Here is a 12,279-nt window from a genome sequence, read left to right on the forward strand (position 1 = left end):
TTAGCACTGCTGCCTCACAGCTCCAGGGACCCCAGTTCAATTCCAATGTTCCCTGTCTTAAATGAATAACCCCTTGGATTTAAAAAGTTGCCGAGTACTAGATTCCCCCACAAGAAGAAACATCCCCTCCACAATGAACCTGTCAAGACCCCAATTCAATGTTTTTCCAATTCAGGAGCAATTTAGCGTGGCCAATTCACCTACCCTACACATCTTTGGGTTGTGGGGGTGAGACCCACTCAGACACTGGAGAATATGCAAACTCCACACCGACAGTGACCCAGGGCCGGGATTGAACTTGGGTCCTCGGCACCATGAGGCAGCAGTGCTAACCACTGCACACCGTGCCGCCTCCCTCTTAGTCTTCTAAACTCCAGCAGATAGAAGCTTAGCCTGACCAACTTTTCCTCATAAGATAATCTGCCCAATCTAGGTTTAGTAAACTTTCTCTAACCTGCTTCCAATACATTTTGCGTTCTTTCTTAAATAAGATGACCAATGACCTATGTGACTGAAGCCTAAACTCCCTACTTTTGTATTAAATGCCCCTTGCAATAAATAACATTCTATTAGCTTCCCTAATTACTTGTTGTGCCTGCATACTTTGCGATTCATATATGAAGACACCCAGATCTCCCTGCACCTTAAGAGCTCTGTCATTTTTCATCACTTTTTATTCCTGATAATTAATTTCCTGCCAAAATGGACAATTTCTCACTTTCCCACATTATACTCCATTTGCCAGATCTTTGCCTAATCACTTAACTTATCTATATCCCTTTGTAACCCTCTTGTATACTCTTCCCATCTTACTATCCTACATTTCTTTGTGTCATCTGAAAATTCAGCAACCATACCTTTTGTTCCTTCATCCAAATCATTAATAAAATTGCAAAAAGTTGAAGCCGGGAACCAATCCCCATGGTCCACCATGTTACACCTTACCAACTAGAAAAAGACCCATTTATGCCTGCTCTGTTTCCTTCTATCCATGCCACCCCCTACACCATAAGCTTTTATTATTCACAATAACCTTTGATGTGGCACTTATCAAATGCCTTCTGGAAATTAAATGCAGCATGTCCAACAGTTTTCCCTTTATCCACAGCATACATTACTTCTTCAAAGAGCTTCAATAAATTGGTTAAACATGATTTCCCTTTCACAAAACCATGTTGACTCTGCCTGATTACCCTGAATTCTCCCAAGTGGCCTGCTATAACCTATTTCAGAATAGGTTATATTTTTCCTCTACACATGTTAAGCTAACGACCCTGTAGTTTCCTGCTGCTTTCTGTCTCCCCACTTTTTGAATAAAGGAGTTACATTCACTATTTTGTAATTTAATACCATTGTCATTTTTTTCAAAATTTAGAGTACGCAATTCATTTTTTCCAATTAAGGGGCAATTTAGCGTGGCCAAACTTAATAGGATTTGCTTTTGGAAACCTACTGGTTTAAATGACCCCCCCCCCCCCCGTCTGTAATAATTGCTACCAATGCAAGTGGCCATAAGCTACGTGGAATCGGCAGCACACAAATAAGCTGAACTACCCACCTTACTTACGTCAGTGTTTTCTCCTCCTGCATATATGAATCAGTTTGAGAGAGTGTAATTTGTGGCTTTAATTTCACTGTTTCGTTGGAGGGGAGCATTATTTTTGTGGTAAGTTGTGCAACATCCCTAATGCACCAATACCTGTCACAAGGTTAGAATTCCTCAGTTGTACAGCTAACAGTCACAATCTTTCCTGCCAATTTCAACATAGAAATCTATAGATTGGAGTAATGCAAGGTAACCGACATAATCACTAACATGGAGCATGGTGTGGTAAACAAAGCAGTTTAATCATTACATTGGACTAAAATGGCTCAGAATAACAAATGTAGCTTATCCAAAGAGTGTATCCATTTTAACTTATTCTCAGTAGTTTCAAATTCACACTTTAGAGGCATATATTGGAGCTATCATTAATCTGGCAATTCTAATCCAGACCTGACCTGAAGGAACTGCCTCTTATTCCTCAATTGCCTTTTTTTCCTACCACCCTTGCTATCTACAATTCTGGTCTATTTTGTGCAGTTTAACAAAATGATGACAGTTTTCAAAAATATATGTCTGATTAGCATGGAGTGTAATTTTAACATAAGTTTTGGCATCAGAAAGGTTATGAAGATCCCTCAGCAAAGGCTGTATCCTGAGCAGATTAGAGATGGTATTACACATATTGAGTAGTACAGGAATATGTTTGGCACAGCACAGGACCATGTGTCAATCTGCATTCGGGAAACATCAGGAAAATTTTGTTGGAAATAAAGCAATTTTTTGAATCCTAATGTGTGTGTGCGTGTGTGTGTGTGTGTGTGTGGTGGGGGGGGGGGGTATTTTTAAAATCCTAATGTGTGTGTGCGTGTGGGGGGAGGGGGGGGGATGTCTGGACCAGAAACATATCAAAGCAGAATTTCTATACAAAATCTTACATGATACATACTAGTTCCTAGTTAGATTAAGCACCTTAATTCAGAAACCGTGACCTTTATTTGGTCAGTCCCTAATTATGTTTTAGTCAAGTGAGTTCAAGGCTCCAGGAAAAACATTGTACGTCATGATTGTATTCTTCAGGCAGTTGCAATAACACTCGAGAATCCCAACATCATCCAGCACAAAGCAGTCTGTTTGTTCTGGGTCCATCCACCAGCTCAAACATTCACGCTCCCATTGGCACACAGTGGCAGCAGTGTGTACAATCTACCAAATGCATGGAAGCAAACTGCCAAGGCTCCAAGAGTACTGTCCAAAACTAACAACCCCAACCGCTCAAGACAAGAATAGCCTATGCTTGGGAAACACCATCACCTCCAAACTCACCTCCAAGACACACACCATCCCATTGCTGTTCCTTCATTGTCACTGGGGAAAGATCCAGGAACCCCCCCCCCCCCCACCTCCCTGACAACGCTGTGGATGTACCAACTGCAACAGTTCAGGAAACGCAGCTGATCATCTTCAAGAGCAATTCCAGATGGACAATAAATGGTGGCCTTGCCAGCAACTCCCATACTCCATGAGTAAATAAGGAAAAAAAAACTAAAAATACCCTACCACGTCTGAATCACAACACCTAACATTATGATCTCCAGTATGAAAGATTAAGTTAAAGGCTTTAAGATCTTCATTTATGGCACTTGGCTCCGGAGAGTTGAGTGTTGGTCTTTAGGATTCTATATATTTTGCAACGTCAGTGTGGCTATCCCGAATGGAGTATGGGGTCCACGCCAGAATCTGCAGAACTGCAATGCATATTGGAGTCAGACAAACCAGGTAAAACATGACCCCGTGCAGGTCCTGCACAGCACTGCAAAGTAAAAGGAGAAGGTCAGAATTGAACTCTCAAACTACATCAATAATCTATGTTCATACAATGCCTTGAACATATTAAACATCCCAAGGGTAGTCAGACAAAAAAGCTGACACCAAGTCAAAAGGAAACTACTTTAGGATAGGCTGAAGGCTTTGTCGAAGAAGTGTTTTTTAAGTGAAGTAATGGTCATCAATGATGGGATGACGGAAGGGTAGGGGGATGGGCATGAGACCAGAATTGGAGGAGGTTGGAGATAGCAGGGGTTACACAGATAGAAAGGTGCAGAATATTAAGATGGAAATGTTATAGCCATTTTGTGTTCAGTACTGCTACTGAAAGAAATGGAGTTGAAAAAGTAGAATGTGAACTGTGCAGACAGTTGAGACAAAATAGTAAGTTTGATAATAATGAAATGAAATGAAAATTGCTTGTCACGAGTAGGCTTCAATGAAGTTACTGTGAAAAGCCCCTAGTCGCCTGTTCGGGGAGGCTGGTACGGGAATTGAACCGTGCTGCTGGCCTGCCTTGGTGTGCTTTAAAAGCCAGCAATTTAGCCCAGTGTGCTAAACCAGCCCATGGAGAGTTCGTAGATAATTGCCTCAGTTTGCTCCATGAAGCCAAAGGCCAGATGCAGTCTTGAAGAAACAAAGAAACTGCTATTTAAAAAGAAAAGTTGAGATCAAATATTGAAGCTTTCAACAATAACAATAGTAACTCAGTCAGTTGATAGTACACATTCTTACCTCTGCTCGGAATGTGTAAAGTTGTCCTTCAGCTTTTCATAGTCAAACTGGTTAAGAATGGTCACTACTAGCATTGGAGCCAGTGACTGCGCTGGCTTAGTAAACAAAGCATTGGTACCAAACACCATGGAGGATAGTGGAAAACTAAGATGAAAGAGATAACAAAACTGATTCTATGAAATCATCATTGGGAGATACTTGACATATACAGGTGGTTGCTGGAGACGGGGAAGAAATATAGGGGACGTGGGAAGAGGAATTAGGCCTGGGTTGGAGGGAGGGGTCTGGAGTGAGATTTTGTGTTGGGTGAACACCACTTCCTCTTGCCCCAGGCTGAGCCCGATACAATTTTTTTTTTAAAATTCCAATTAAGGGGCAATTTAGTGTGGCCAATCCACCTACCCTGCACATCTTTGGGTTGTGGGGGTGAGACCCACGCAGACACAGGGAGAATATGCAAACTCCACACAGACAGTGCCCAGTGGCCAGGATCGAACCCGGGTCCTCAGTGCAGCGAGGTAGCAGTGCTAACCACTGTTACCATGCTGCCCAGCCAATACAATATAAAGCAAAGCGTGCATGAGTGGGTCATTCCCGGTTGTAGTGGACAGGTGTCAATGGTGTCTAAGGGGGCCGGTGAACCATCCACACATGTTCTGGTCCTGCCCAAAATAGTTTTGAGTTCTTGTTCTTGTTTTTTGAGATCATGTCGGAAATCGCGGGGGTTAGGCTGAAGCTGTGTCCACCTGTGTCGAATTTTGGGATGTCGGACTTGCCAACATCCCAAAATTCTTCTGGAGGGAAGGAGGGCCGATATCCTGGCCGTCGCTGCTCTGATAGCCCGTCGACAGATCCTGCTTGACTGGAGGTCAGCGGTGCCACCTAGGGTCTAGGTCTGTTTAGGGGACTGAGCAGAATTCCCGAGATTGGAAAAGATTAGGTGTGCCATCAAAGGGTCAGAGGAAGGGTTTTACCCCAGGTGAAGCCGTTCATTGTCACCTTCATGGACCTGTTTTTGGCCAGTTTAAAACAAAAAGGTGACTAACTGTTTGTATAATATGAGTGATTTTTTATCTGCATGTAAGATTTTTGCAATGTTTGGAATAAAAATATATATATTTTTTAAAGAGAAACCAGTGAATATTGCCACCACCTTACCTTCGTTTATAAGTCAGAAGATCAGCATCAATAATATCAGCCAGGGGCAAGTTAAAGAGACTGAATGTAGCAGATACCATTACCCTAATAGAGAAAATGATAGCATAGTGGATTAAATTAAAATATTCATACCAAACATTCTACAGTCAGAACATGCTCCCCTTTCCCCCACATCCATGCTGGGCTCCTGACACCCCTGCCACCCACCCACAACCACCCCACCCCCGCCCGGGGATGGCTCCCCATCCAGGGTGCGGCCTTCTCCCCACCGCCCCCCAGGGCTGACCCCCACTGGCCCCGTGCCTGGGGGTATGGTGCCCCATCCCCTGCCGACGCTGGGCTCCCCATTCCCGCTAGGTACAGTCCCCTATTCCTAAACCCTTAGTTGGAACTCAATAATCATGCACTGGTTCTTAGCAAAGGAAGCCCACGGAGCATCTGATGCATTCTGTACAGCAATCCAGAAGGACACCATTGACCCAAGGTTACCAGACAGTATCCTAGAATGGGCCAGCCTCTAGTCAGTTTGCAGGTTTGGCTCCATTTCTATACTTTCTCACTGTTATCAGCATATTCCTTTCAATTCCAACCGCAATAGACTCAGAGCAGGAACAGTACAATGCTGTCAGATTGAAGAAGAACTGAATCCACACATCCCTATGCATGGTTTTAAAGCATGAAGACACAGGCACACGCAGACACAGTTAGGTGTGAAATTAATTACTTACATGTTTGCAACGAGGAAGATAGACAGCACGTAGTGGTGACTAGGGCCCAATCCCAGCATGACTGTTGCACTCAATAGTTCCATATAGAAGACAGACAAGATGATTTTGTAATAGCCGAACTTCCTCAACAATGATTGGCTACTGAGAATTAAAAGCTGGGAAAAGGGAAAATATATCCGGTAATTGGGATAAAGAAAATTGCAAAACAGCCGAATGTCCAGCTATTAATGGCATGCAAGTCAATATATATGGACACACAACATCCACACACACCACACACTAATCGTATTCATAACAAGGACGGCACAGTGGTTAACACTGCTAGGGCAGCACGGTGGCGCAGTGGGTTAGCCCTGCAGCCTCATGACGCCGAGGTCCTAGGTTTGATCTCGGCTCTGGGTCACTGGCCGTGTGGAGTTTGCACATTCTCCTTGTGTTAGCGTGGGTTTCGCCCCCACAACCCAAAGATGTGCAGGCTAGGTGGATTGGCCATGCTAAATTGCCCCTTAATTGGAAAAAATGAATTGGGCACTCTAAATTTTAAAAATAAAGAAAAAAAACAAAACACTGCTGCCTACGGCATTGAGGTCCCAGGTTCAATCCCAGCCCCGGGTCACTGCCCGTGTGGAGTTTGCACATTCTCCCCATATTTGCGCAGGTTTCGCCCCCATAACCCAAAGATGTGCAGGTTAGGTGGATTGGCCACACTAAATTGCCCCTTAATTGGAAAAAAATATATTGGATGCTCTAAATTTATTCTTTTTTTTTTAATGATTAGTAACAACCAAAGCCCTCAGATTTCCCATGGTTGATTGCTTTCCAACACCAACACCAATGGGTAAATTTACCCTAACTCAGAACATAGAACAGTACAGCACAGAACAGGCCCTTCGGCCCTCGATGTTGTGCCGAGCAATGTTCACCCTACTCTAACCCACGTATCCACCCTATACCCGTAACCCAACAACCCCCCCCCCCCCCTTAACCTTACTTTTTAGGACACTACGGGCAATTTAGCATGGCCAATCCACCTAACCCGCACATCTTTGGACTGTGGGAGGAAACCGGAGCACCCAGAGGAAACCCACGCACACACGGGGAGGATGTGCAGACTCCGCACAGACAGTGACCCAGCCGGGAATCGAACCTGGGACCCTGGAGCTGTGAAGCATTTATGCTAACCACCATGCTACCGTGCTGCCCCTGGGTGAACACCCATGGGATCAGAATGATGCACCGATCGATATTATTCGTTGACGTGAATGGACAGCAAAGTTTCCGGACATGGGTTTACCACCTGGTGAGTTACCCCACCCATCTCCCTGATACCTCATGAAGTGGAGCCATTTGGGTATGTCAGTTGTTTTTTTTTAATTTGGAGTACCCAATTCTTTTTTCCCCAATTAGGGTTTGGGTTGTGGGGGTGAAATTCATGCAGACACGGGGGGCATGTCAGTTCTAAGAGTGCCTCACCCACACAACTGCAAGGAAACATCAGGAGAATGGGGCAAGACGAGAAGAACATTCACACACAAAGAATGTTTTCTGTTAGACCTGCTCGGATTACCTGGGGACAAATGAATCCAGCTCCATACATTATGCTCTTTACAAACGCTGGAAGCAGATACGGTGGAATCAGATGATCTGCAAAGATCAGCATGAAGTTGTTCAGGAATGCAGGTAGAAACCTGGAAAAAGTTCATGACGATGAAAAGCAGAAAGTTCTTCTGCATTACAATCTGTTTGGTCAGGTAGAAGACAGAAGTCCAGGAGAGGTTAGAGGTATTCTCCATCTTGTCCTTTTCCAGTTTCTCCACTTGCTCATACTGACTGACGCAGTTCATGCCCGTGTAGTACATGCAGCCAAAAGCCAGCATGGCAACACAGAGGGCAAATACCTGGAAGTTGAAAATATTTTCCATGTTGTCTGAGATAAGGCCACAGAAAAGGACGCTTGAAGATCCGATCAATGAGGCCACTTGGTTGTATTTGATGAGCTGCAGTCGGTTCTCATGCTTGCTTGAGATCTCAGCAAAGAGTGCACACTGTGCCAAGAGGACAAAGGTCAACATCCCATCATAGGCGCATAGAGCAATGACCAGCTGCAACCCGCACAGCCAGTCACCTTCCTGGTAGTCACGCCATGGGAACCAGGGTAGGAGAAAGGCAATGGCATAAAATGGAGCACCGTACAATATGGAGAGATGCCGCTTGGCACAGCATGGGACCTTGGCATTATCTTGAAGGTACCCAAAAAGTGGATCGTTGAAAGCATTCCATAGCATGAAGACAATCTAAAAAGAAAAGTAAAATACTTATCCAGTGACAAGTTATGGTGATCTGTAAGGTGCTGCCTGAAAGGATAGCGGAGCAAATTAATCAATAACTTTCAGAAAGGGAAGTGGTCAAATGCTTGTACAAAAGAGAATTTGCTGAACTTTAGGGAAAGGACAGTGGGACTAATTGACTCGTTCCTTCAAAGAGCTGGCACAGACTCAAAAGGACTTTATGATCATAGCACTGATCAGTGATTCATAAAGATGTATCAGATTATAATCAACCTGCCATTACAACAGTGTTTAAAAGTCTAGCCACTGAGTGTGGGCAGACTCATCATCACTGAGGAGCCTCAGCACCAGTTTCTAAATAACTGGCCGAAGTGGTCAACCCATTCAACTACAACATAGGAATATTAAAACACAGCCATTCTGATTATAAATGTGCCCTTCATATGGCAGCACAGTGGCGCAGTGGCTAGCATTGCTGCCTACGGCACTGAGGATCTGGGTTCGATCCCTGCCTCAGGTCACTGTGCAGAGTTGGCACGTTCCCTAAGTGTCTGCATGGGTCTCACCCCTACAACCCAAAAAGATGTGCAGTGTAGGTGGATTGGTCATGCTAAATTGCCCCTTAATTGGAAAAGAAAGAACATTTATAAAATAATTAAATAAATAACTGTGCCCCTCATCAAATTTGTTTGGAAAATAGTGTTTTGCTCTGATGCAAAATTCCCAATTCGTTGCCTAGGTGAGAAATTTGCAAACCGGTCATTGCCCTTGTTAACAGCTGTCTGGAGCCAAGTGCAAGAACACGACAGCTACACAAGGTGACAGACCTGGTATTTTTCCTTCCCCTTCTGTGAGCCATTGTTCTGTAAGCCCACTCAATGACGCGATTTGGAAGAAATTTAAGTGCCTCAGAAATGGCCACCGCAGACTGACGGGTAACAATGACAGAAGGTGCATTGGAATATCAACAAACCACACACTGCACTGTCTCAGGTATGGAAAGTGGAGACATATCAGAAAATAAAAACTCACCTGTGCCTGGTGGAACATTCCTTCAGAAATTCTGTACTGATTTAAAAAGAGCTTCACGTAATAGAAGCTAAACAGGCTGTTAATTAAGCTGGATCCAAGTGTTGTCATGGAGTAGGCAAAAGCTTTCTGCTGCATCCCCAATGAGGTTAGCTTCATTCTCAGAGCCATTGGATTCACCAGCTTAGGTTGAAAATGTTTCCTGTCTGCACCTCTGCATCCACTTGTGTAAATATGAACCGGATCAATTCTTGGGGAGGGGGTAGAGAAACAAAAACATTTGAATTTATATAATACCTTTCACAACCATAGAACATCTCAAAGCATCACAACCAATGAAGTGATTTTTGAAGTGTAGTCATAGTTGTTACGTAGGAAATATGGCAGGCAATTTGTGCATGGCAAGCTCCACAAACAACAATTGCTGGTGACCAGATCACCTGTTTTAGAGATATTGGTCAGGAGATAATTATTGGCTAGGACACTGGGGATAACTTGCTGCTCTTCTTCAAAATAGTGCCATGGCATTTTTACAATCCACCAGAGGCAGATAGGTCTTGGCTTAACATTTCATCCAAAATACAGGGACAGCACGGTGGTGCGCTGAGGACTTGGGTTCAATCCTGGCCCTGAGTCATTGTCTGTGTGGAGTTTGCATATTCTCCTCATGTTCACGTGGGTTTCGCCCCCACAACCCAAAAATGTAGGTGGATTGGCCACGATAAATTGCCCCTTAATTGGAATAAAAAATGAATTGGGTATCTAAATTTAATTTTTTTTATAAAGGCACTGCTGCCTCATGCTGCCGAGGTCCCAGGTACGATCCCGGCCCTGGCTCACTGTCTATGTGGAGTTTGCACATTCTCCCTGTGTTTGCGTGGATTTCACCTCCACAACCCAAAGGTGCGCAGGGTAGGTGGATTGTCCACACACTAAATTTCCCCTTAATTGGAAAAAAATGAATTGGGTACTCTAAATGTAAAAAAAAATGAATGATGTAGGTTGATTGGTAAACATTAACGTGGAAACTGGAGAGTGCTCACCATCTTTCCGTCCAAAAATGTCCTGTGATATTTGGCATCCATCTGAGAGGACAGACTGTCCCTCATCCAAAAGGCACTACCTCTGACAGTACAGCACCCCCTCAGTACAGTACCTCTGACAGTACAGCACCCCCTCAGTACAGTACCTCTGACAGTACAGCACCCCCTCAGTACAGTACCTCTGACAGTACAGCACTCCCTCAGTACAGCACTCTGACAGTACAGCACCCCCTCAGTACAGTACCTCTGACAGTACAGCACCCCCTCAGTACAGTACCTCTGACAGTACAGCACTCCCTCAGTACAGCACTCTGACAGTACAGCACCCCCTCAGTACAGTACCTCTGACAGTACAGCACCCCCTCAGTACAGTACCTCTGACAGTACAGCACTCCCTCAGTACAGCACTCTGACAGTACAGCACCCCCTCAGTACAGTACTCTGACAGTACTGCACTCCCTCAGTACAGTACCTCTGACAGTACAGCACTCCCTCAGTACAGCACTCTGACAGTACGGCACTCCCTCAGTACAGCACTCTGACAGTACGGCACCACTGACAGTACGGCACCCCCTCAGTACGGCACTCCCTCAGTACGGCTCTCCCTCAGTACGGCACCTCTGACACTACACACTCCCTCAGTACAGCACCTCTGACACTACACACTCCCTCAGTACAGCACCTCTGACAGTACAGCATTCCCTCAGTACAGCACCTCTGACACTACACACTCCCTCAGTACAGCACCTCTGACAGTACGGCATTCCCTCAGTACAGCACCTCTGACACTACACACACCCTCAGTACAGCACCTCTGGCAGTACACTCTCCCTCAGTACACACTCCCTCAGTACTGTGGTGTGGCCTTGGATTTTGTGCTCCAGTCTCCTGATTGGGACTTGAACCCACAACCTTCTGAATCAAGAGAAAATCTTGCCACCCACGGCTAACAGGGGAGATGAGGCCGGCTCCATATTACTGTGACCTGCGGAAACATTGTTTCTGCTACACAGCCGCCACGGCTACAATGTCTTCAGCAACAACTCCTCTCACTCCCCAACTCCCGGAACGCACAGGCGGAAGCGCCCCGCCCCGTGCCCCGTGGCCCCGCCCCGTGGCCCCACCCCCGCCTTAGCCCCGCCCACCCAATGGCGCTTTGCAATTGGCTACTCCGTACGGGCAGGCATGGACCAATTACAGAGCGGAGCCGCGCCGCCTGTTCAGCTGGAGAACATCATCTGTCCGGATCTCAGAACAGGAGCCGGACACGGGGTACACACCCTCACACAGAGAGAGACACACACCCTCACACAGAGAGAGAGAGATACACACCCACCCTCACACAGAGAGAGACACACCCACCCTCACACAGAGAGAGACACACACCCTCACAGAGAGAGAGAGAGAGAGACCCACCCTCACAGAGAGAGATACACACCCACCCGCACACAGAGACACACCCTCACACAGAGAGAGAGAGAGACACACCCTCACAGAGAGAGAGAGATACACACCCACCCGCACACAGAGACACACCCTCACAGAGAGAGAGAGATACACACCCACCCTCACACAGAGAGAGTGATACACACCCACCCTCACACACAGAGAGACACCCCCCTCACACAGAGAGAGACACACACCCTCACAGAGAGAGATACACACCCACCCTCACACAGAGAGAGACACACCCTCACACAGAGAGAGACACACACCCTCACAGAGAGAGAGATACACACCCACCCTCACACAGAGAGAGACACACCCTCACACAGAGAGAGAGAGACACACCCTCACAGAGAGAGAGAGAGATACACACACACCCACCCTCACACAGAGAGACACACCCTCACACAGAGAGAGAGAGACACACCCTCACACAAAGAGAGAGAGAGACACACACACCCTCACAGAGAGAGAGACACACA

At 45.8% G+C, this 12,279-nt stretch overlaps 1 protein-coding gene across 1 annotated transcript; it reads right to left on the reverse strand.

Annotated features, from left to right (window-relative positions):
• Nucleotides 1-1,827: 1,827 nt before the first annotated feature.
• Nucleotides 1,828-10,541, reverse strand: mfsd13al (major facilitator superfamily domain containing 13a-like). Its single transcript, XM_038820350.1, is given in 8 exon segments — nucleotides 1,828-3,356; nucleotides 4,106-4,249; nucleotides 5,264-5,347; nucleotides 5,992-6,146; nucleotides 7,559-7,679; nucleotides 7,681-8,285; nucleotides 9,312-9,558; nucleotides 10,352-10,541. Coding segments are annotated over 7 exon segments (1,419 nt in total). The 5' UTR covers nucleotides 9,480-9,558; nucleotides 10,352-10,541; the 3' UTR covers nucleotides 1,828-3,214.
• Between the last annotated feature and the right edge of the window lie 1,738 nt (nucleotides 10,542-12,279).

This window comes from Scyliorhinus canicula, chromosome 15 (genome assembly GCF_902713615.1).
Source record: "Scyliorhinus canicula chromosome 15, sScyCan1.1, whole genome shotgun sequence".
Classification (NCBI taxonomy): domain Eukaryota; kingdom Metazoa; phylum Chordata; class Chondrichthyes; order Carcharhiniformes; family Scyliorhinidae; genus Scyliorhinus; species Scyliorhinus canicula.